At 43.6% G+C, this 22,577-nt stretch overlaps 1 protein-coding gene across 1 annotated transcript in view; it reads right to left on the minus strand.

Moving 5' to 3' along the window:
- Window positions 1–22,577, minus strand: part of LOC111078773 — a 58,856-nt gene that overhangs the window by 30,913 nt on the left and 5,366 nt on the right. Inside the window, exons 2-6 of the mRNA XM_041593477.1 lie at window positions 10,987–11,241; window positions 10,750–10,886; window positions 7,188–7,313; window positions 1,159–1,263; window positions 240–331 (exon numbers count right to left, since the gene is read on the minus strand). Coding sequence (XP_041449411.1) covers window positions 240–331; window positions 1,159–1,263; window positions 7,188–7,313; window positions 10,750–10,886; window positions 10,987–11,239 — 713 coding nt within the window. The 5' untranslated portion in view covers window positions 11,240–11,241. The remainder of the gene's footprint in view (window positions 1–239; window positions 332–1,158; window positions 1,264–7,187; window positions 7,314–10,749; window positions 10,887–10,986; window positions 11,242–22,577) is intronic.

Raw genomic sequence — 22,577 nt, forward strand, 5'->3', positions numbered from 1 at the left:
AATAGAAATAGAAATAACAGCAACTGGGAGCCGAAGCCCCAGAGCGAGAGAAGCCAAAGGCACTCTGGTGGCATTACAATTGCGAGATGGAACAGAGCAGTGCTCCCATCTGGTGGAATATCTATTGAAAACTGTTCAAGTGTCCCTCTGCCAAAATGCTTTAACTGCATCCTCTGGCAGTTTGTCAGGACATCGCGAGACTGTATATTTGGTGGCGGGGGTGGTGAGGTGGTACTTACCTTACAACTGCATCCGACTGGCTGATAAATTTATATCTTATGCTGAACTCAAAGGGCTTCTCATCTCGTATATTGCGTGGCGGATGAAATACCTGAATAGAATGAAATAGAAAAATGACAAAATAAGAGCTGAATGAGATTTGAAAATGATATTGATACCCTCGAAAAGTGCAATCAGAGTGGAAATATTGCAATATTCTTTGGCATTGCTGCTGCTGCTGCTTAATGCGTAAAAAATTGCCATCTCCACGCGAAATTTTTCCTTTAATTATGCAATCTGCCATTCTTGCAGTTCCACTTTTTCACATTTCCATGTCAACGGCTCATCAACACGTTGCAGAGAAGTGACTGGGGGAAGCCAAGCCAGAGAGCCAACCCAGCTCTCAGCAATTCTCTCTCTCTCTCTCTCTCTCTGTCGTGAAGAGTCCATTTTTATTAATTTTCATAATTTATGCGTGGCAACTCGACGGCAACTGAAACAAGAATCTCGCCCTGATATGCCCATGGACATGTCCTTTATGCTCGTATTCCCTTGTCCATTTGCCCACTTTTATGGCGGTGCGTTTATTTAAAAATTAATCAAAAAGTGGCAATGGCCGCGCGCCGCTCGCCGTCGACTGCCTGCCTCAAGTCACCATTACGTATACGCCGTGTGTGTGTATGCAGCAAAAGTTGTTCAATTTTAAATTGGTAAAAATGAAATAATTGCAAGAGAAGACACGCCAACTCTGGGTTGAAACAAAGCTTTTATTCTGTCCAAAGGAATTCAAGATGAAGGAGTTCTTGCTGGAAATGCCCAAGTGAATGCTGGGAGATTCTTGGAATATTCTTTACGCATTTCTTTGTATATTTTTTGATGAATGATAGTCTGATTCTCACAAGACTCGCTGGCAATGATTGCTGGGAGACCTTTACTCACCTTAACAGATGCAGTCACCGTTGATGTTTCGCTGAAATACAATTGCGGTCCTGTGGCCTTGCCGCACCACGAGCCCCCGGTGAACGGGCGTCCCAATTCGCTGAGCTGAGTAAATAAATAAAAATTTAATTAATTAAAAATCAAGTTTGTTTCACCGCCGCGCTGGTGACACGGCAACGACACAAACAGGAAGGTTAAAAGCAATTTGCAGAGCTCCGTAAAATGCTCGTGACGCAACATTTAAAGCCCACCGCTCTCCTGTCGGGGCCGGGGTAACATTACGCGAAAATTGGGTTAAGTTATAGTTGGTTGGTTGCCCTGTGCTTTTATTGATTTTATTGGCCTGAGTGAAAAGCGCATACAAAATTAATAAGCAGCGTAACAGCGGGGATGGGACCAGACCAGACCAGACCGAACCGGACCGAACCATCCCTTGCCGACCATCTGGCACAGCCTAATGGATTACGAATATGGCTGGAGTGCTGTGTAATTTTTTGTGCTCTCAATGTTTGATTGTTTTCCTCTCCATGAATGCAGTTGGCACCCGAAACGGTATAAAGAACTGTGTGCCATATATTTCCGCTGCCATTTTATGTATGCGAAAAACTGTTGGCAATTGTCGAAGGTGTGCGACCAACAGCCAGCTGCAATAACAGTACCCAGTGAATAGCACAGGACAGCGGCTCCAACTACAAGTCCTGGCCCAAACCAAACCCAAACCCAAACCCATAAATGTATTTACACTGCGAGCAAAAGAAAAAAATTGCGCCCAAAGCACCGTTTGCTGGTAGAGCGGATAAATTATTAATACTCGTAGTGAGGCAGCCCACAAAAAGAGCAGCAGAGCTAAGGGAAGTTGGAAGTTGGCAGGGCATCAAAAGTGATGGAGTATGGCAGTTCCCTGGAATCTGACAGAATCTCAATCATTCTTTCAGATGCATTCATTCATCGAGTGATTTACTTGGGATAGAGAACTTCTAAAGCATTCAATAGTGTCGTCAAGGTACTCTCTTCCGCCTGCCTTCCATCTTACCATCCGTATTATTTTCAAAGATAGGTACATTCCGTACTCATTTAAGGATTCATTTAATGAAAACCAACGAGTCCCTAGTCCAGCATTATCAGTATGTTGCAGTATACCCCTTAGAGTTTCATCCTTTACCCTTTTTTTGGAGGCACAAACGATTCGTTCCGCCCAAGGGGCCACTGACATTTATTGAGTCTCGCATAGGCAGCATTAATATGGCTAATACCAGCATGGAAAGGACCAGTGGATATTTTTTTCTGGGCTTTTTCTCATTGCCTGTGGCCTAGGTCAGTGGCCAGCCAGCAGCAGCCAACAGCCAACAGACAGCCACCAGCACTGTTGGGGCGGCGAGAATGGCAATGGCAGCTCATTTACACTGAGGTTCCAATTGATTAAGTTTTTAGTTAATGGGTTATTTGAACTGAACCATGGTCCTACCATGATGTCCCTTGCAGAGCCTATCTATGTCCATGTGCATAGCCCTGGCCCGGAGACCCCTGTACAGGACATGTCCTGCGGCCGGCCCCGGACTCAAACAACAATTTTTGCTGTAATTGCAAAGTCGCCAATCGACGTCTGGCCAATATTTGTAGCTGGTTAGAGTTGCAGTTGCAGTTGCAGAGAGAGAGAGAGAGAGAGCGAGGTTCCGGGCCATGACTGTCATATTGAATGGCCAGAGCCAGCCGTCCCTTGGCCATCCCTTTCTATCTTTCTGTAGGATAAATGGTTGCAGTATGATTGGAGGGAGGAGGCAGGGCTGTGGGGTCGCTGTGGCAGGACCACAAGCAGGCTCGGCTGCCTGGCATAATGGTAATTTTCTGATTTCGATTTTGTGTAAATTCATTGCAAACTCCGACCAAGCTCGAGAGTCTGGGGTACTGCTGCTGGTCATCTCCCCAGATTTCTCCCTTGTTCTCTCTCTCTCTCTCTTTCTGCCTCTCCCAATCCTTGGCCGTCTTCATCATCGTCATCATGTCCACTGTGTGCATTGGAGCGTTATTAGCATCGACTTCATAACGAATTATTGGACTTTCATCGTTACGTGTGTGTGTGTATGTGTGTGCAGGGGTCTCTCTCTCTCTTTCTCTCTCTCTGTCTGTCTTCTACCATTTTCCCATCTTTCTCTGGATATTTTCCCTATCTTCAATGCCTTTCTTGCTTTTTCTGCCTCGTTTTGTGTTGGTTTTAAATTGATTGAATTATTATTGTAGCCATGCAGATATTTTTTGGCCTGCTGCCGCCTTGGGGTTAAATCTTACAGCAATTTTCCTTGATTAGGCCAAGGCTAATAATGGTTCGACTTTTTGGCCAAACATTTGCTCACATGTCAGTCGGAATAGTCACATTTGTCTTGTCAGTAGACTTACATACATAAAGGTAATTGAAAGTTCAGTTTGTTGTCTGGGTGTAAGTACTAAAGAGTAGAAAGAATTTTGTACTGCCCAAAAAGGCGTTTCCTATGCAGATTGGAATGTGGATTAGAAAAGGAATAATTTAAAAGGCATTCCATTTGAATTATCTAAGACCTCGCTTGTAGCCTCTTTTCTCGCCGATCTTTAATGATAATTTTTAATGTAAAGAGCAATGCAAAAAGGTCAAAATATGTGCTTCAGTTTGTTCTTTTAAGCTGTGCTTGGTTTTTCAGTTGGTGCAGAGAAAAAGTTCGACAGCATTAAGTGCAACTCAATGTTAATTCTGATCCATTTCGGCCATGCCCTGTGTTGCATTGTTCGGGGCTCAAACAGTCTCATGCACACACCCACACCCACACACATACAGTGAGCGATAAAAGTTTTATCAACATTCGCTGATGTGTCCTGGCATCCGCTGGATCCTTCTCGCTTTATAATCTGCCAACAATGAACAAAAGCTGCCGCTTGTCACAGCAAAAGGGAAGATATTCCCCCTCTCAAACCTTTTATGCTTCCACCCCTTTTGTGATAGTACGAGTACATTTGTATGTATATATGTATTTCCACTTAATTGTGAAACAATTTAAGCGCATAATCTGCAGGTCCGGCCCCCTGTCCCCCATTTGATTTATTGGAATTTAAAGCATTTGGCATATTACAAATAAATTATTAAACCATGGGAGGCTTTTAATTTGCAATACAAATACGTTGCCTCATAAATCGCTAGAAATGAATAAATAAATAAAAAATAATTCTAACCTTTGGGGACACTTTTCCTTGACAGAAATCGTAAATTTTACCACAAAGTTGAACAGAGAAGACCTCGAGTTGAGTTATGAGCTTATCCAAGGCAAACTTCTTATATATACTCGTACACAAATATATATATGTATATATGTGCATACCAATAAAAACTATTGACAAACTTGAGCATGTCCCAGCTTCTTTCAATCCGTGAGCTGTTGTTGTCTTACGGCTAGGATGAGGATGGGTTCTGCAGGATGCTGCTCTGCAGGAGCAGGTCTAAGCGAGTGTTATGATTGTCAAATATTGAGTCATTTGCTCAAGCTGTTCTCGCAAGGACACACAACAAGGAGAGGAGCTGCTGCTCTCCCCATCTGCCCATCCTTGGGGGCTGTTGTTGATTTAGGCTAATACGTTTATGCATAAACTTTATTATTTATGATTAGCAATATTAGCAAATAAGGAAGACAAGTGGCCAAGTGGACAGACAGGCGGCCGGCCGACCAGGGAGAGTTTTAAGTCGATGTCAACCAGGGGGCTTGGGTCATCTAATGCCCTACAAAGCGAACACCACATGTACTTATTTACTGTGAGCGGCATGCGCCCAGCCAAAGCCAAAGATTGTTTGCTAAATTATTAAAAATAATTCAGAAAAGGTCAAGATAAGGACAGCAGCACCAGCACTAGTCCCTGTATCCTTTTTTGGCCTGCTACAAAATGCATGAGACAGAATGTCCAACTAAATTGAATAAATGATTAAACTGAAACTTCAGGGTTGCTCTGAGGTTGGGGTATAAGTAGAATTCGGGTTCCTGGAACTGAACTGAACTGACCAAATCATACCCATATATATACATATGTATATAGAACATACATATATAAATACATAGAGAGAGGAACGGCAGCGGATATAAATTTTCCGTTTCGGTCAAGAATTTATGTGGCCAGGCCATGACACGCATTATTTATACAAGTTCGAGGGATCGGAGGGCGGTGCCACAAAACCGCGTCAGCAGTTAAAATTGCCCTTACTGAAAAAACGTTTTGAAAATAAAAAGGAAAGCGTGGAGCAACCCTGGAGAAAGGGGAAATGGAAGAGGAAGAGGAAGCCCCGGACACAACACAAACCTGCGGTTAGTTACGAGTCCATATACATAAAACTCGTAGTAGAACTGCACAACGACAACAATGAACAGTGCAGCAGGCAGCAGGCAGCGGGACAAAAAAATTGAAAATATTTAACTGCATTTTAAAACTGAAACGAAAGACAAAACAACGAAAAGAATTGGATTTTCAGATGGCAACATGCAACGCTCGGAAATACTAGAGGGGGGGTTAGGGTACGTGTCCCATGCCACTGGATGTAATGGATGCCATGCCCCAAAAACTGTGACGCTGCTGGTGCTGGTGCTGCTGCTGCTGCAGCCTGTACACATGTCAAGCGCCAAATGAAACCTCAACGGGACAGGGACACGACCGGACAGGAATGGAGAGGAGTAGTTTTGGGACGAGCACCGCAAAATGTCAGCGCACGCCCCACGCTTGTTAAAATTTATTGTTGCACAAAGAGCCAGCCGATGGGCAGGGACATGGACATACCAGTCTGACACAGAGCCTACAGCCAGGAGAGAGCTAAACTAATAGAGGTTTATGATTTTCCAGCAGAGAGCAGCAGGAAAGTGCACCAACTAGTTAGCAAAGGGAAATGAAACCAATGAAAATCCCGACAGTTTGGAATTGGAGAGCGCTGTACAGGTTGATGGAGAAAAAGAGCATCTATGAATAATAAAGGTAGACTCTTTATAGAAGGAAGAATCGAAAATGCAGGATAGACTCTAAGCAGATGTATTTAAACATAAATGGAAACCATTTTGGGATTAAATTTTATATTGTACTTATTTTTAAATGCTTCCAATTCAACGAAGATCAGACATTTGTATCTTTTAACTATTTGCATTTCAACACTTTGTACAAACATTTTATTTAAGCTTCAAATGAAAACGGGGAGCATTAAGCAATAAGGGAAGTGAGGGAAGTGTATCAAAAGCAATTTATCCGTTGCCAGTCAATCCCAAAAACCAGCAGAGATAAAGATACAAATGCAGATACAGATACAGCAGCTCTGGCTTAGCTATAAAAAGAGAGTGGGAGCGAGTGGCACGCTCAAGCATATTGCACAAGTCAATTACAGGGATTTAGTGAGCTTTTTTGTACATTCTATTTAGCAAGGATTTTAGTGTTGGCATTACGACGATGAGGATGAAGAGTCCAGAGCCCAGACCCTACCAAAATGTAGCCGCAAAATTTGCGATAAAAATATACACACACACACACACAACACACTATACTTATACATGTTAGTACTTTCGTACATGTTAAATAGTTTTTCCTTTTTGTCCCAATGACGACGGGCCCCAGCAACACGAACAGCACTCAAGCTTCCAATCCTAGGATCGGCATGACAGAAATACGGACCACAGACACAGACACACACACAGGCGCACAGTTCAATTCAATTTGCTGGGCTAATGTGGTATTTGTCAACGGAGGACCAAACAGAAAATTACAGAATTACTCGGACATTGATTGAATCGAACGACGAGACGACAACGAAAGACCGACGACTAAAGCTGCCAATGATGACAGGCCAAATCACAGGGCCAAGTCCTCACGGCTGCTGGCTCCTCCGGACGCGCACCCTTCAGCTTGGGCATAAAATTATAGCAGAGAAATGGAGTGCAAACCGTCCCACGGGACAATTCCCTCCCCGCTTCACGTTGGTCGGCGAAACTATTTTTATGATTACGCAATATACATTTTAATAAATTAAATTCTTTGGGTCTTACCTGCATGAAGCCCTCGGGGCACCCGGGCAGCTCGCCAGTGGGACTTAGATTCGTTTCATAGCCATCCACATCGGTATCGACCATGCCCTCGTCGAAGCGTCCCACCGTAAAGCCATCAAAGATGATCTGCCAAAAGGGATACGAGTATGTGGTGAAAAAAGCGGTACGTGCATATAAAAATGTTTATGTAAATATTGATTAAGTGGCGACTATTGGATACCCTGTGGTGTCAATAATTAAATGCCGTTCGGTATTACTGGGGCTTCAATGTGCAACTTAGCCACATAAAAGATTTTTGTGAGACATTAAAATGTATAAATAATTCCATATATGGGTAGCCAAAAATTCTTTATGCCCATGCTCATTCCCAACATGCCAGGGTATTAAAACTATATTTTATATTTGCTTAAAGTTATGCAAATGAAATTCCATTTGCAAAAAATGTAAGGGGCCGCCACGCATCATTGTGACTAGTCCGCATCCGCCCACAGTTTGCATATTTGATTGGCCATAAAAAAAAAGAAAATTCCTGGACACACACACACATACTCGGAGAATGCCTCGATGCCAACAGGAGTCAAGTCAAGGTCGTAGCGAGAATGTTGTAAGGCTGAAAGTCAAGTGTCTAATCTTATATGCAATATGTACAGAGTACATTATTTACTCGTATGTACGAAACACTTGTAATTCTCCCCAATAAAATATGCAAATAAATGTTTGCATTTGTGTATGTGTGGGTGTGTGCTGAAAATTGAAAAGAAAACTCCAATAAAGGGTTGCAGCAGCAGCATCAGATTTCATTCCAACACCTCTACGCAACCAAAAGGAGAGCAGAGTTCACTTCCAATTTCTAATATTAAACAACGGAAAATAGTGACAGGCCGGCCTGAATGAAAATGCGGAGGAGTCTGGCATGTCATGGCATTTGTGGCTTCATTAGGAGCTGCCACTGGACAGAGTGGCAAATTCGGGGAACAGGGAACAACTTTTCCATTTCAAGTTTGGTTTGCTTTGGACCCTTGGGTAAATGAAGGAAAGTAATTTATGTGTGCTCTGCTGCATGCTTTTTTGTGAAGTTTTCCCCATATTTTATGGCCAACGGTTTCAGCGCTGCCAGAATTTTCTAATTTTTGACCTGACAGTGGAGGAAACCTTGATGAAAGTTTGCATCACCAGCAACACTTTTTTAATTGAATGTCAAGTAATGTCAACCCTTTTCATTTCTGCTTTGTATGCGGCATTAAGTGTACACTTTATTTTGAACTTCCAACACAATAAAACACTTAGGAATTGATCAATGAAAGTGGAACAAAAAAAACTCAAGTTGTGTTTACTGAAGATATCCGCAAACATTCGATATATTCGTGCAACCTAATTGCTATAATAATACGCGTATAACCAACAAAGATTTCTTTACTGAACGCTGATAAAAAATGTTTATAAATATTTTTAATTTACTGCGAAAAAATATATTGCACACTGAAATTATTTATCATCAAAAAAAACTCCATTGATTTATGCCTAGAGATATCTGGTTCTTTATGCTGGCTGGAGTTTTTTGTGTGTATATTTGTATACATATTCATGCCCGGCCATTAAAGAGCGTGAAAAACGATTTTTAAATGCAACAAAAAAGGTGGAAGGACGAGGGATATTTGATTAAAGCAAACAAATTGCAGAGTTTGGGTTAAGCTACGAGTATTTCCATTAAAAATTTGCCCATGGGCAAATGGCAGAGTCCCAGGCAATTTAAACTTCACCATTGGGTTGGGACGCCTCTGCATCTGGCTGGGATGGGTCTCTGGGCTGACAATCATCAATCAATATGTACAAACAGACAGGAGCAACAGCAACCAACGTTGTCCGCCCACATCGTCCCCGTCCCCGTCTCGTCCTCACAAATATCTAACATTATTATTTCAAGCAATTTCCCACACAGACGCACCCAGGGTGAGAAGCAGGAAAATGGCAGAGCCGTGTCGAGTGCGAGGGAAAAACAGGGAAGCCAAGTGAAAGCCAACCACATGATTTATATGCCACGAGGATGGCGGATGGGGGAACGGGGTTAAGGTTCAAAAATGTGGTCTACAAATGCGGAAACACAAAATAAAAAGTTATAACTTATGCATGACAGATTTCTGCAAAGGTGCAAAGCCGAAGAAGGAACATTTTCCATACATACATACTCGTATATCATTTCTGCTACTTATAGAAATTACGACGTATATGTACGACGAATTGGGGAATGGCTGTGGAACTGTTTTGCTATGACTACAACTTCCTGGAAGATCCTGTCTGTGGAGCTTAAGCTGAAGGGCAATCTCAATCCCAATCCCCATCCCCATCCCATTCCATCTCTCGTTTAGAGCGCTGCTGCTCATTGCGATATTTACGCAAATTGCTTGGGAAATCAATTATACTTGAAATTGAAATTGACGTTTTTCTGACAGCTCGCCAAAAATGTTTTGAAGCGTGTCTAATTTCATTGTCAACGTTAGTCCCTGCCGTACTCTTTTCTCTCTCTTTTCTGTTAGCTGCTCGTTTTACTGGATTTTCTAACCCTCAGTCACGCCTACATATATCCATGGTGCCCCCCCCACAAGGGCTCTTTAACGGAGCTGGTACTCTTGGACTTTAAGAGTGTGGAGGACAGCACTCGGTTATGGGCTCTGTCGGGAGTCCTAATTAAGCACGCACAGAATGCCAGACACCCCAAAAATGTCAGGAGATATGACATCGAGGCGAGAGTCGGGAGTACACACAGAGCACAGACTTGAAAGCCTGCACTCCGTAACAGAGAAGCGAAATATGTTTTCGCTGTGTGGAAATCATTCAGAGATAAAGTATTTTTGTGTCCCCTCTTTTTTGTTTTAAGCTTTAAGCCTTTGGGTGCTTGATTGAGGGATGTGAAGTATGATTTTGAAAGTATTTTTGATAACTACAAGTGCTGGCAACTAGCAAGATTATCTTCACTCAGAATAAGTGGAAATGAACAGATTTATTTATCCCATTTTTAAACCAATTCATTTGTAAATTAAATGCCTTAAATCTGAAATCTCCTGTCAACGGGAATTCGCATACAGTGCCATACAGTACAGGATTGCAGGCACACAGACACTACTGACAGCTCTCATCCGATATGTAGGACTGTGCCTTGCTTGTGGGAGGATTCTACTATGTCTCGAAATATTTCACGGTGGTGCATTTGTGCGTGCCGCTGCCTGACAATACTTCCAGTCCCTCTGTCTGTTTGTCTTTCTGTCTCTGTGTGTGCGTGTGCGTTGGTTCCTGTTAGAGTGTCCTCTTCCGCCTCGGCTCCTCCATCCCCCACGGCCAAGTGCATGGATGTGTGTGTGTATGCAGTGCACTTTTATGTCGCTGACGCACGGCTAATCTTTGGCCTACGGGCGCACTAAAGCCAACAACGGCCAACGGACAATGGACAGTGCAGACACAGCGCGGACAACGGATACAACAGGAAAACCCCGGCAAACACTCCGGACAGTGTCCCGAGCCCCCGAGCCACCGACCCCGCGCTACGGCACACCACCCTCTTACTCACCTGAACGATGTCGCCTTGATCATGACCGGATGCTGTGAATGTCAAGTGACAGAGGAATGGCAATTTATTCCACTGTGGCGTTGGCACTTTTATGGCATAGGTGCGTCCAATATCCCCATAATATGTGCGATTGCACACTGTCATCGTGCAGAGAGAGATAGAGAGGGAGAGAGAGAGAGAGTGAAACATATAGTACGGGATCCTTCTCGTTAGAGCAGGCTGCCATGATTTACTCACCCGAACAATGTTTGGGCTCGTCGCTGCCATCGGCACAATCGCTGCGTCCATCGCAGTATTTGTCCAGAGGAACGCAAATGTTGCCACTGTTCCCGCTACCCTTGCAGGAGAACTCCGAGACGCGGCACGCCAGACCCAGAGTGGCCATCAGGAGCAGTGGCAGCAGCACCGCAAGCAGCAGCAATTGCAGCTGGCATGCCGATGCATGCATCCGATGGTGGCAGTGTTTTTGGCGTCTCCCCATGCTGGGCATATCTGCAAGGAGGCCAAAGCGAGGCGATGAATGGAGATTAGTTGAGTCAACAAATTGTCAGGTGATGTGCAGGAATCGAGGGGCTCCAGTCAACTGGAAAATGAGATGGCGGTTGGGGTGCTGGTTGAATTGTGTGCGTGTGTGACCCCCAGATGACCCACGTGAATGTGTACCTTAAAGTCCACACTGGAGAATAGCTTGAGGGTGAAATATTCATATTCCCATTTCTCCCATTTCCAAAAAAATCATCTGCCAACTCTTCAGCATTCCCTTTAATTTCTCAACTTTCTCTTTTTTTTATCTCCTCCCACTTTTTCCCCTTGCCTTCGCCCCAGTCTCCCCAACTAATTATTTTAGCTTTCAGCTTTGGAATATTTCCCGTTGGCCACTTGTAAGTCTCTAGAACAAAGACGGGGGTGAAAACGGGAGGGAAGTCAATCCCCGAGCAGCAGACGGCAGTCCCCAAAGCAGGGGCTAAGTATATGAAAGTGTTCCCGGCTGGTATTATCTTCATTTCTTAACCCTCGCTGAAAGACGACACACACACGTACAAACACATGGCAAGTGTTCCGTTCCACTCAGAAGAGGGAAGGACACAATTATAGCACAAGTCGAGCGGGAAACATATTGACAGGACGAACCCACAGGGGGATTCCCCTACTCAGCACGGATAGAGCGAGAGATAAAAGGGAAAGGGAAGCCAGGCGTTATGAGTGTTTTCCCGCTCGACACGCGCCGGTCTCTGTCTCCCTGCCACATTATTATGCTTTATTTCCGTATGCCCTCGCTCTTGCTCTTGCTCTGGCACTCGCACTCGCCTGCTTTACTTTTATTAAAAATGTCGTCAAATCTACATATAGAAAGAAGTCCGGGGGGAAGTCTCGTCGCCGCTTAAGACGCTGTCTCGGCATGTTGTCTTGGACGTTTCTCTGCCCTTTTAGTTCTTCCCCAAGCCGTTTCCATCTGGCCTGGTCCTGGTCCTGGTCTGAAGTGTTTACAACACTTCCGGCATATAATGGAAAACAAAAGGCTTAAAAGCGGATACACAAAGGATTTGAGCAATCAAGTGCGCTTCTGAGAACGCAGACCGATAACAGTTTTCTTTTTTTTTTTTTCATTTTCATTTTTTTTGTTTTCCTCTGCATCTTTTACCCTACTCGTTTTTTTCCACCTGCCATTAACTTGGACGAGGCTCAATGATGGCAAGAAGAGGAAAGGCTCTTTCGCCCACAGTTTGTTTCAAAGTCATAACAATGCCGAGTTTTCAATATACGGATCCCACACGTATGAGTCATAAACTTCTCCCTCGAGTGTGTGTCACTGTGTGCTATGTTCTGGCCTGGCACGGACAGGGCGAAAAAAGGCATAAAACTTCAAGTAGTTACGTCCAAATGTCTGCACGGTCTTAGCCAGCTCGACAGCAACAACAGTAAAAGCCAAAAGGGTGGAAAGTGCGAGAGAAAAATGCGAGGGTTCTAGGGGTCTGCGTTTGCCTCTGATGCCTTTTATGTCTAAAGTTTCACTCGAACATGCAGGAAAAAATACATTTAAATTCTATGGGGAAATGCAGTGCAGGAGGCACCTATGGTGCAAATGGATCCCGAAGGCTGAAAAGGTATTTTAATTTTAAACTCCACTGGATTTTGGGAAAAATATCACCACTAGAAAAAAACTATTCCCCCAAAACTAAAGACAAAGTTAATTCAATGCCATCGCTCAAGCTGACTGTTTGATTGAGCTTAAGATTTTAGTTACACTCGACTGGACGGTGGATTTCATGAATAAAGCTGCTGTTGCTGTGCAGGAAGTATAATAGCTCGACCGAAGAATGGAGTGCAGACAAGTAGTCCAAGGATAATCGCTGGCAACGCAAACGCCCGCACAGGTCCAGCAAAAAAACATGGAAATGGCTTGTACGAGCTATCCCCCTGACCACATGCCAGCAAAACAGGAAGAAAGGAAGCTACAGAAGGAAGAAGCCAAACAACAAAGGGCGAAGCACCACCAAACGGAGAAAAGAAACACTGGACGAGAGAGAAGCTACCGGAAGAATGGCGGCCATGTAAGCCAAGTAATTTTATACAAAAATCCTCCATTTCCATTTCATTGTTGGCTCTGGTTGATCCTGTCCTGCTGTCCTGCTGATGCTGCTGCTAAGGCTGCTTCATGTCGGTTAGCTACTTCAATGCTACTCCATTCCCATTCCAATTCCAATTGCCGTTTCCATGGCCATTTTCCACGCCATGGTTTTCTCCGCACATCCCAAAGATTGTCGTGATTCGAAGGTCTTTCATTACATTTATGGGCACAGAGGCAGACCAAAGGCAGGAGCAAGAGCAAGCAGCCTTTGCCTGACTTAATCCAATCAATGCACTCTCATGCCTCGACACAATCAAATTCTAGTTACAATTTGAAGTCTCCTCACACACACACACATATGCAGAAGCACGCATCCACATCCACGCAATTAGAAAGAAAGAGAGAGAGAGAGAGTGAGAAGGAAACGGAAACTACATATGGAACTATCATCCTGCAGGACGACTGAAAAGGACAGGACATGACAGGACATGAAGGACAGGCTGGGTAAAAATTTGCCACAATTGACAATGAATTTATGCGATGCTTATGAAAGGCTTACGGGGTAAGTCGCTTTTACCGAATGACAGAGTTTCACTCTCTCTGGGAAAGGGAGAGGGAGACCGTAGATGAGCGACAGAGGCAGCTAAAAGTGATAGAAGAGCGACAGAGACAGCTTGAGGTGATGACGGGCACAGAGGGAGACAATGGCAATGATGCAGGCGATGACAATGTTCCTGGCCTGGTCCTAGTCCTTCTCTAAAACCCGTAAATAAAACGCATCTAGGGCAAAAAAATCTTACGTTGAGAGCAGCACAAAGGGAAGAGGGTGGGGAGAGGAGTGAAGTGAAGTAAAGAAGACCTTTATTAAAGAGGAGAGGAAAAAATGGAAATTCTTTTGCTGGTAAAAATTACTCTGAAATGATGCTGCAAATGAGAACATTTGTATTTTTTCCATTTTCCCTGGGAAAATGTTTTTTTTACCAAACAGGATGAAAAAAACAATAATATTTATAATTAAATTAAGAAAGAGCAGCATTTGTGGGGAGTGGGGGGGAAGTACAGGCCAAAGGCGCTTCCAATGGCCAGAAGGCGTCAGAAATTAGCATAACAAAGCCATTAGGGGAGAGGGACACAGAGCAGCAGCACTGGATTGTGATTTCAAAGGCGAAATCCACAGTGGAAACGGTGGCAATGACAGAGGCACAAGGCCAGGAGACCCAACAGAACAGTGGGGCGTGAGTGCGGTTCGTGGGAAAACGCTGCTGGGCAACGGCAGAAAAACGGCAACACAAACACAAACAGACTACGAATGTCATCCGCAGAGCAGGAAACAGCCTACACATAGGGAAAATGGAAAACACACAATGAAAACAGACACCCAAAATAACAGAAAATAACACCAAAAATTGATTAAATTCATGCCTAAATGTGGGTCCTCTGAAACGATCAGTTTAGTGCCCAGTGCAAAATGATTTTCATTTAAATTTTTCAAAATATATGTATATATTTTTCTTCCAGTGTAGCTCTTTGCGCTCTGGCATTTTTTCTCTTCTGCTTTTCCGCTGTCTACGTGGGAAGCTACTTTTTGAGTAATGGCCAAGATTACGCTGCAATGTAAGGGCGAGCTGGATGTGGTGGAGAAGAGAGCATGGAGTAGGATAGAGACGAGGGCCTGCCGCTTGTCTTTGCACAATTTAAAGTTGGTGTCACGCATCACGCTTCGGTCTAATGAGTCTCGTTTCTCCTCTCGTTTTCGCCCCAGCGTCCCTATCGTGGCTCTGTGGCAACGTTGCAACGTGATTTGGCCAACGCAGAACTCAATCAAGCTGTGGCCCAGAGGGAGACGAGACGAGAGTCACAGTCAGAGTCAGAGTCAGACGGATAGAGGGCACGCCCTCTAAAGTATTGCGGCGGAGACATTGTGGCGTATGAGCAATATATAATTGGGAATTGGCTGCCACTGAATTAATCAGAGGAGAAGCAAAAAAAAAACGAGCATTTCAGTGTCATCATTGGAGATGGCATTGGCTGATGGCCTTGGATTGAAGATATATGACTATAATCAGTACTATCTTTGGCCATTTCTCTTGCACTATGTTCCACTTGCCTGCACAGAAATTTAATCAAGTTTTCCTTTGGCTACAACCGTCGCATTTTACACCCCAAGTCATTTGCCTTATGATATGACTTATTTGCCACACACTATGGCCATCTCGCTTGCCCTTAACTATTTCTCGTGCTGGGGGGAAATACCAAAAGTCATGACCATTAAAGTTGGCAAACATAAAACTGACGCAGTTCCACCAGTGCTGCGAGTTTTTGCCACATTAAAAATGTAAACTTAATTTTAAAGCCAAGGCGGAGGGACCTCTGGGAGTCAGGCTCTCTCTTTGCGTGTGGAGTGGAGAATGGAGGGAGTGTGCAGGGAATTTTTAGTTGCGAGTCGGAATTGGTAGTGGAATTGCTAGTGGTAGTGGGGAGGAGGAGCCATGGCAAGGCAGTCTCATACAACTATAATGCCGAATCCCGACGGTTCTTTCTCTGAGAAAACATTTCGCATAAAATGCCAAATGCTTTTGGTTCTGTAAGCATGTGTATGGGCGTGGGCTCTGCTCGTAAAGCAAACGATTGTGTAGCCCAAGCTACAACACTGACAACAATGTAGGCACCGCCGTCGTGGACCGTTTTTATGCCCGGCCAAAACTGTAAAAAGGCCGCGGCCGCTGCCGTTGCCTCTGCGCCAAGTTCTTTTTGCCCCCCGCTCCTGTCAGAAAGCCGAACAAATTGCATATGAGCATTTTGCATTTTCAATTTAAATTTTTCGCGCTCACTTCGCCAGGAATCCCAAAAAAAAAAAGAGAAAGGATACAAGCAGCTGGCCGTAAAGGGTGCAAATTGAAATTCACGCTATTCCTGCATATAATTTCTTGGCCAGAACAACCCAAAAGGGCAATGAACTTTCCCACACAGAGAGAAAGAGAGAGAGAAAAGTAGATACTGGTGCATACATTGGCCTAGGCCAAAAAAAGGAAACTTGAGGTGGGTTCAAGGACTGGCCCCAGACAACGCAACGCCACCGAACGCCGATTGCCTTCGGGGCCCTGGACTAGACTGCAGATTTCTTTGCGATTATTTTCCTTCATTTTCTTCCATTTTCTTTTCTTGCCTCAGTCGGGCATAATGAGGCACACGCAAACACACTCTAACACACACATATCACGCATACGCCCTGTCTGACATTCAGTGAAAGAAAAGCGCCATGAAATGAGTGGACTTTGAGATACTCTCTGAGGGGAAAAAATACACATTTAAATTGTGCGAACAGCCACATATATATGGCAGATATTCAGTTCATTTTACATTTGATACCTTGGCAAATTGACATCCCAATTCTGGTACAACAAAAAGGAATTACACGCATTCAGATGAAGAGAGAGAGTGCCGCTCTGGCACTGGTGCCTGCCTTTTATCAGCAAAACACACCACAAAGATAACTAGGGATAGAGATAGAGATGTTTCAGAGGCAGCTAGAGATGGCAATGGAGCTGGGCGGGGGGCGGCGCACAGGCTTTTGCGTTTAATCTTATGAATCTTTGAACATACTTTAGCACTTTGACACTTTTGCCCATCGGCAGCGTCGGTGGCGACAGCGGTGGCAGTGTCAGGCCATGGCAAACAGTTTTGGTCGGCTTTTTAGACTCTGTCGCAGGAGTAGTAGCAGCAAAAGCAGCAGAAGGAGTAGCAGCAGCATCAGCAGAGTTCCATTAGAGTACAGGGAGAGGAGCCTTGTGGCAATGGGTAATGGGTAGGAAGAAGGAAGGTTCTACCATCTACGTGTGGCGGCTTTCCCAGTGTCTTAGATTAATGGCAGTTGGTGGCTGAAACGTTGCTTTTAGGTGTTGTGTGCGAATAGAGTCGACGTGCCTGAGTGCCCTCCTAAAGAGGCTACGCTCCGTAGTTGTGTCTCTATTCGAGGGCATACAAATATATCCGCATATGTATGTGTACGTGTGTTGGGATATTTTTAAAGCATTGACCCCAGAGAATAACCAACGATAAAATCAGTTTCAAGGTAAATTCTTAAATTTCTTCATAAAGAATTAAATTCAAAATGGAAACTCTAATCTTGCATTTTATGCTATTTAATTTATTTAAATGTCCACAATGTTGTCCACACGCAAATATATTTCAAATTAAATAAAAACAGAGCCGTAAACACGTTGCAAGAGAGTTTGTTGGGGATTTAATCGGTGTTGGCGCTGTTGCAGGGGGAAAATTTCTTTTTTCCATTTTATTTTGCGGTGCAACTAAATAGAAAATGAAAAATTTATAGAAATTCAAATGCAATGCCGGCCTCAACGCAAAGCAGGCTTAAATACAGGGTCAAAACGGGAAAAGAGATACAAACTGGAAAAGACAGAACCGGAATTGGGATTGGATAGGGGAAAAATACGGGTGGTGGGCACAGCCGTGGAGGATATACAGACGGAGAGCTATCAATGGCAGCAGTTGCTACAAAATGCCAAATTTGCATATAAAGTAAAATTGAAAATGCCACTGGGAATGGTTAAGGCAGCAGAAGAAGCGCAAAACCAAACCCGGAAAATAGAAAGAAAACACCCAAAAAGCCGACAAATGCAGTTCTTGACTTCAGTGCAGGCCAATGCCATTTTTACTCCTCCTTCTACAGTTTCCTTAACCTTTTTCCGCCCCGCTTCGTCCCACTCTTCTTCCTCTCTGCTTTCCTGCGATTCCTTTAAAAATATTTACATTGATTTGCTTGGCTCTGGTTTTCGTCCCGTTTCATTCGTTCCTACCACTTGCCACAGTGTTGAAATATAAATTGCAGGCACTTTATATTTGATAGGCAGACTTGCGGAAATGCGCGTCACGTACAGAGTACGGCAGTAGCAGGGGCAAAAGGCAGGGGCAGCGATAGGCAGCATCAGAAGCCACAAATCACAAGACCCACTCTGATCTAAGCCCCCTCCCTACTAGAGATGGCAATTCGCGAGTTCCATTCCGCGGAATGTTCCTATTTAAGCATCATCTACGTTGACATTCAATTGAAGTACATCGGACACATTTGTAGTATATTTTCGAACCTTTTTCCATCACTCTAAACACCAAACAGTAGTTCCTCTACAGATGAGCAGATTTCAAATCCTGCTGGAGCCAAGCCCTAATTTGGCCCACTTTCCCATCTCTAAGGCCTATGCTGCCGTAAACTATTTTCTTGTTTTTTTTTTTTTGCTGTGTAGGTTTTTGGTTACGCTACCAGGTAAACGCTGCCCGGGAGAATCCTCTTGGCCACGGGGCCTAACTGATACAAATTTGTTACACGTACAACTGGAGGGTAAACGAAGGGCAGGGATGGGCAGAAAAGCGAAGGCTCTGGCAGGATATCCCACTACAGGAGAGTACGTGTGTTCGTTAGCCTAAAATCCGCGTTGGCTGTACAACCACCATCCCTGCTGGCTCTGGCTCTGGCTCTGGCCTGTCCTCCAGCCTCCAGCTTCCAGAATGGTGGTTTTTGTTGTTGCTGCGCCAGGGCTAAAAACTAATTCGAAATTCATGGGCTCGATTTGCATTTTTGATTACTTGGAATACACTCTAGTCGTCGCTACACTACGCACACTACTTCGGGTGGATGGAAGCAGCGGGGCTGGGCTTGAAATACGAATAACTAAACTAGTTGTAGCCGCTTTCATTGTCTTGGGCTCCCGCAAAGGAGCCCGAAAACTAGGCGAAAAAGGTTGGGATATATGAGTACAGGATATACGTATATAAATACATGTAAGTTTCAGCCATAGTTTGGGTTTGTGGCGCAAAGGTGTGATATTTATATTTATGAAACGAAAATTGTGCGGCTTTGGGGACTTGGGGACAATGTTTTGGGGCAGGGAGAAGTTTTTCGTTGGTTTTAAGTAATTGGGCGCCGTTTTATGGCACACAAAACAGGTGCAGGGGAGACAGGTGCGCCTTTGGGGGCGTCGCATAAATATTAAAATAAAAATAGAATTATAATGTATGCGTTATGGTTTAATTGGTTGCAGTAACACGTCTCTCTCTCTCTATCTCTATGTATATATTTATTTATGTAAAGTATATGTGTATCTTCCCCTTGAGTGCTGCACTTTTGTGGCTTTAATTAAAATCACACGTGTATGTACATGTACATACGTATGTATATGCATTTTTATCCTATAGGATACTAAAAAATATAGGTAATGTGTCTGCAATAAAGCACAGAGTGTAAAATGTGTGGATATTACATAGCCAATGGAATTTAATGATTAATTGATATAAAAGGTATTTAAATGGGTTTAGTTAAAAAAAAAGTATCGGTTTCTCTTTTCCCAGGAAAATTACAATGTCCCACATTACAAGATTCTCATAAATTGCCATAAATAAAGGCTAAACTATTTAATATTACCCGTAGAATGCCATCCGCAAACAGGGTCCCCATACTTGCCGCAATTCTCACAGATTGCCAGCCCTAGCCCACAGGCGGACCCCAAATCCAGCGCCACTACGCCAACTAATGGTTAGAGGCCCATTTGTAGTCATTTACCTCTTTGCCAGCCGCCTCTGCCTTCATTAGGCCACTCCACAATTTCCATACAATTTCATTGCATAACAACATGAAAATGTGCTAATTTGTTTAGTCAGCGGCACTTTCCCAACTGCACTAATGCTGACAAATAACTATAATAACCGCAGTTGGAACAGCCATTCTGAGAGCTGCGACAAAACTTTCAAATATGTTAAGCCTGACACTGAATCCACCTCTGAAGCAGACTCTGCCTCCACCTTGGGGTTTGGGTCTGCCCATTGTCATTGCCTCTGATGGCGTTGATTGTCTACGTGTTTGCGTGTCACCCAGACATTAGCGCCGGAGACAGGAAGGACAGCTACGAGGCCACCACCGCCGAATGACTTAATTAGTCAAGAATTTCAACAATGTTTTGCACCTGAATATTAAGGATGTTCTATATATACTCGTAAAATATATTTAAAGCGAGATGCTCTCCTCCCAGGCAAGAGAAAAGTTGGGCACTCTTTTTCCTCCCCGACCAAAAGTGTCGTCTCAATTTGCAGCGACGCCGGGGACAATAAATTACATTAGCCACATTTACTTTTTTCCCCTTCTGATTTTTGATTATGTGGCTGTCTCTCTCTATGACAGAGCTATAGAGAGAGAGTGAGTGAGTGTGTGTGTGTGAGTTCCATCCCTTTTTACATGGATGTGTGTGTGCACACGTGCCTGCCAAATAATCGACCATGTTTCCTAATCAATGACCCTTATCACCCAGTCATTGGCGGCTTTAATTAAAGTTCAAACTGTCAGTCAGCAGCGCCAGCAGCGAGCGAACGTAAATTGAATTTTAATGTATTGTACATATACGTATACGTAATATCAATCCGCTGGTAGCGCTTGCCAAACGATTTTCCCCGTCTTTAATGCAATCAATAGAGAACGAGAGGCACGGCTTGGCGAAACTTAGCCCACATTTCTGCGAGTCGAGCCGTAAGCTCTGAAGCAGCCACTTGACAAGCTGCCGCAGTGGGGATTGCCAACGGAGCAGCAGCAGAAGCAGGAGAAGGAGTATAGAAAGAGTGCTGGGGAATAAAAGCGAAAGGCGACGTCCTCAATTTCTCAATTTTTTTTGTCTTCTGGTTTTGTTGTCCTCGTACCCCGTGCCGTACTCTTATTCTGTGGCCTAGTTTTTTCGGGGCGTGCAATCAAGGCGTTATTGGCGCGTATTAGAAAATGCAATTTCTCATCAGCGAAAGAGAGAGAAAGTGTCAGAGAAGGGGGTGAGAGGAGAGTGGGTAATTGGAAGATGGTATTCAAAAGTGTGGAATCCAGTTCCAATGGGGCGAGGACTGAATTGTTTGTGATCTAAATTTCTATATAGTTACCCTACGAGTAGAAAGCACATACTCTTTCTATAATATCCATTCTCGCGTCTATCAATTGTTTATTAACTATTTCTATGTTTGATTGGGCTTTTCATGTTTTTTTTTTTGGATCAGGTTCGTGTTTGTTGTGATTTCTCTGGTATTTATTGGCACTTGATCCTGTGGGGCTGTGCTACGTGTCAAGTCTCCTCTGTGGTAGCTTCGAGCACATGTGCTGTCATACGTTTTGTGGAATTTTATCTCGGCAATTTATTTGGTTTTTATGCAAATCAAATTACAGACAAAAAAATATCGTTTCAATTTAGCTTTGTCAGTGGATTTTTGCACTCAGTGGGTGGGTAGGGGAGTGGGCTCTCAAGCATTTTTAAATTGATATGCTTTTGGCAAAACAATTGTATAAAATGCACATTTATAGTTCCATTTTTTTTGTTAGTATGAACACTGTGTGGTTTTTAATTAATTGATTGTATTTTTGTGACAGCAAATAGATAACAGTGTGCTGTAATCAAGCAAATTCCAAACGAGAGTTTGATTGCAAAATAGGCTTTCAATTTCATTTTATTCTTGCAATTTATGGGTAATTATATACGCTAAAAATAAATGAAACTTCTTCCCACACTGTGTGGTGCACTTGGTCTATAAAACAAATTCTGTGACAAGCGAAAACATTCAAGAATCTTTTGATTTCTCATTTCTCATATAAGAAAACTTTCAAATTAGCTGCACAGCAAAAAAAAGCAATGAAAATCCGACGCACAAAAAGCAATTGCCATGGCCAAGAAAATTCGTTTCGCAAACTTTTACCCAGACAGAAAGAGTGGCGGCGAATTGGGGGAGCACTGGGGCTGTCATGTGTGCAAGGAAATATTGCAATCTGCAAGAAAATGTTTAAAGGCAGTCGAAATATTTTCCCATTTCACATTTCACATTTGTTTGTGGCTCCTCTGGCAAACATTTTTCCTCCGATGCATTCATATATGTACATACAAGTGCGAGTACGAGTACGACTACGAGTATGCAAAGTGAAACTAAATGGCGTGTAACAAGCTTTGAGCAAGAAAAACAATAAACTTTTGCTGGAGGTTTCCTCGAAATATGAAGAGACTGCAAAATAAATTGAAAACATATTAAAAACTGGCGCCAAAGCTGATCAAATTGATGCCTGGCCTGCGGGACGACGACCAAAGTCGTTACCCAGAACCCAGAAATACTGCGAAACTTATAAACTCTGACAACAACACAGCCACAGCAAATCGGAATGGGAATCGGAATGAGAATGCGACTTCGTCTGAGAATAAAGTGAAATAGAAAAGCTAGAAAATGAAATGGCATG

The sequence above is a fragment of the Drosophila obscura genome, unplaced genomic scaffold (assembly GCF_018151105.1).
Source record: "Drosophila obscura isolate BZ-5 IFL unplaced genomic scaffold, ASM1815110v1 contig_1, whole genome shotgun sequence".
NCBI lineage: Eukaryota > Metazoa > Arthropoda > Insecta > Diptera > Drosophilidae > Drosophila > Drosophila obscura.